The following is a 3,089-nucleotide window of genomic DNA, read 5'->3' on the forward strand; positions in this document are numbered from 1 at the left end:
TTCCACAATGAGCTAGAATTCATCAAGACTCAAAGTGAGTCCAAAGAAAGTGTGTTACATCTACAACTGATAAAGCTGGGGCCCTGACAGCCCTTAGAGGTTACACTTTTGGTTTGAACCAGAACTTGCTACTTAAAAAGAAGGCGTTGGCTTCCTAGAAACATGAAAACCAAGGATCCCTATTGTATTATTCCTTACTCATGCTATGTTGAAGTCGTGGATAGTCAAGAACTTATCCTGAAAATAACAGTGAAGAAAAAGGGAAGATAACCCAAAGTTCCTTTTCCTTTCAGTAATTTGTACTCATCAGTAAGCTGAAGGTAGAGTGTTAGTAGAAGGAGTGTGTATCAGGAAATGTAATAAAGGACTTCCCTGGTGGCTCAGTGGTAAAGAATCTGCCTGCCAATGCACATGGATTTGATCCCTGATCTGGGAAGATCCCATATGCTGCGGAGAAACTAAGCCTGTGAGCCACAACTATTGAGCCTGGGCTCTAAAACAAGAGAAGCCTCCACAGTGAGAAGCCCCCATACCACAACTAGAGAGTAGCCCCTGCTCTCTGTAACTAGAGAAAAACCCACACAGCAAAGAAGACCCAGCACAACCAACAATAAATAAATTAATTAATTATATAAAAAAGAAAGAAATGTAATGAAAACAATTGATTTCACTTTGAGCAACAATTTAATGTTCTTATATTTACATTTCTTTTGGCCATGCAAGAACTTGCAGGGTCTTAGTTCCCAGACCAGGGATGGAACCTGGGCCTAGGGCAGAGGACCTGGGCCCTAACCAGTGGGCCACCAGGGAAGTCCCTTATATTTGCATTTAAGTTGGCATTATGCAATATAAAGATGAAGGGTAAAATGCATAATAATAGCTTAAATTTTTTAAATCTTTTTGTTACTTAGGATGACTTTAAATAGAAATAAAAAAACTCCGTAAGAAATCAAGGCAGAGATCTCAAAGAAACAATCTATTGTTGGGGGATGGGAGGAGGCTTTATCCCAAGCTTGCAGGATCTTAGTTTCCCAAACAGGGACCAGACCCATACCTCATGGGAAGGAAGGAGGAGTCTTAACCACTGGACCGCCAGGGAAGTCCCCCTGTGTTTTAGTACTTTTAATGTCTGCCCAATAAGTAGCAAGTTTATGCTAAGACTTTGAGGTTTGTAGCAGAGAGAAAGGGCTTATTCATAACGCAGCCAAGTCAGGAGACAAGAGAACAAATCTCAAATCTGAATCTTAAATCTGCCTCCCTGAAAGCGAGGGGCTTGGGATATTTAAGGGGTAAAGAAGCAGGGTGGTCTTATGTGTGGGGAAAGGTGATTGGATGTAGGGACAAGATGAGATAATCAGTATCTTGGGCAGCTGTATCCAAGTTATATGCTTCTTCATGAGATACACGTTTGAAAATGAGATATTCAGCATGATTTGAGGGTGGAGTTTTGGGCCCTTTGACATCCAACGGTCATTTATCAGATACTTGAGCAGGCCCAGTTTTGGGGTTGATGGTGTTAACCAGTCTCATTGGCTTAAATGGAACAAGAGTTGATTCCAAGTTTCTGAAAAACTTCCTGCTACAATAGCAAGGAGTTATCTTTAGAGTGGTTAAGGAGTCAAAAATAATTAAAACAGTTCAGCAAAGCAGGTTACAAGCAGAGGGATTTTTAACAAGCTGTTCCCTTACCTGCTGTTCTATAAGACAAGCTCAAGAATTTCTGTTAGTCACCAGTTTCTGTTAACCCTGTGGGGCATGGTTTCAGAATTCTCTACTTTTTAAATAGGAGGACCCACATTCTCAGTTTGAACTGGGCCCCACAATTATGTAGCCAGCCTTGACTTCTTGGAGCCAGTTCACCATCTGTGATCTGCCTACTTTTGTGTTTAAGTCACTATTAGTTTTTTATAGCCAAATCTAATTCTAAATGACACTTATAGTATACGGGGTAGCCACTGAATCACTGCTAGGGAAGAATATTTGATTAATGGGAAAACTTGCTTTCAATAGGTTTTTTAAAGTGGAATATGTACAATATGCAACTTAAAAAATGCACAAACACATAAAACACACATAGAAATAAAAGACCAAAATTAATTATACTGGAGCAGTGTGGTGCTTGTGAGCTTCCAGCATGGCGTACCGGGGCCAGGGCCAGAAGGTGCAGAAGGTGATGGTGCAGCCCATCAATCTCATCTTCAGATACTTGCAAAATAGATCGCGGATTCAGGTGTGGCTTTATGAGCAAGTGAATATGCGGATAGAGGGCTGTATCATTGGTTTTGATGAGTATATGAACCTCGTATTAGATGATGCAGAAGAGATTCATTCTAAAACAAAGTCAAGAAAACAACTGGGTCGGATCATGCTAAAAGGAGATAACATTACTCTGCTCCAAAGTGTCTCCAACTAGAAGTGACAGATGAAGTGAGAAATTGTTTGGCAATACCAAACAATTGGGTTTTTTAGGTGTCCTTTGTTAGAGATGTAGTTCTAAAATGTGTATTCATATTGTTCTGCTCACCCTTATGTTATTACCAGATGACAATAAATGCTGTGGGACTGTTTGTATCAAAAAAAAAAAAATTATACTGAAATATTCATAGTGTTTCTCTTTAGGAATTGGGATTATTGATGATATTTATTCTCTTATTGTGTGCATGGTTTTTCTTCATTTTTCAATCTTCCTAAAATAAATATTGATTACTTTTACAAGTAGATAAAATTTAGAAAATATAAATGAATCCCGAACCAGTATAAAATTTACCATTAAATCTAGAAACTATGTGAAACTCAGCCTCATGTAGTTTTTTACAGCTTCCTTAATTTGGGACTTTTCAAATTACAGCATTTATCCAGGCTGGTTTAACAACTGAAACAAAACAAAGTTGCATAAAGAAAAACTAATTTCATCTCTCCATTCTATCCTTACCATTTGTCTAAGTAAACACATTAAAAGATCAACATGGGGAATTCCCTGGAGGTCCAGTGGTTAGGACTCTGAATCCTCACTGCTAAGGGCTAGGGTTCAACCCCTGGTCTTGGAACCAAGATCCCACAAGTGGCACAGCCAAAAAAATTTTTTAAAT

At 38.9% G+C, this 3,089-nt stretch overlaps 1 protein-coding gene across 1 annotated transcript; it reads left to right on the plus strand.

The window, feature by feature from the left end:
• The first annotated feature begins 2,109 nt into the window (after positions 1–2,109).
• Positions 2,110–2,476, plus strand: LOC128046797 (small nuclear ribonucleoprotein E). The gene has a single exon (XM_052638998.1). It carries the CDS (start codon positions 2,135–2,137, stop codon positions 2,411–2,413), a length of 279 nt encoding a protein of 92 aa, XP_052494958.1. The 5' UTR covers positions 2,110–2,134; the 3' UTR covers positions 2,414–2,476.
• The last annotated feature ends 613 nt before the right edge of the window (positions 2,477–3,089 follow it).

The sequence above is a fragment of the Budorcas taxicolor genome, chromosome 4 (assembly GCF_023091745.1).
Source record: "Budorcas taxicolor isolate Tak-1 chromosome 4, Takin1.1, whole genome shotgun sequence".
In the NCBI taxonomy this organism is placed as follows: domain Eukaryota; kingdom Metazoa; phylum Chordata; class Mammalia; order Artiodactyla; family Bovidae; genus Budorcas; species Budorcas taxicolor.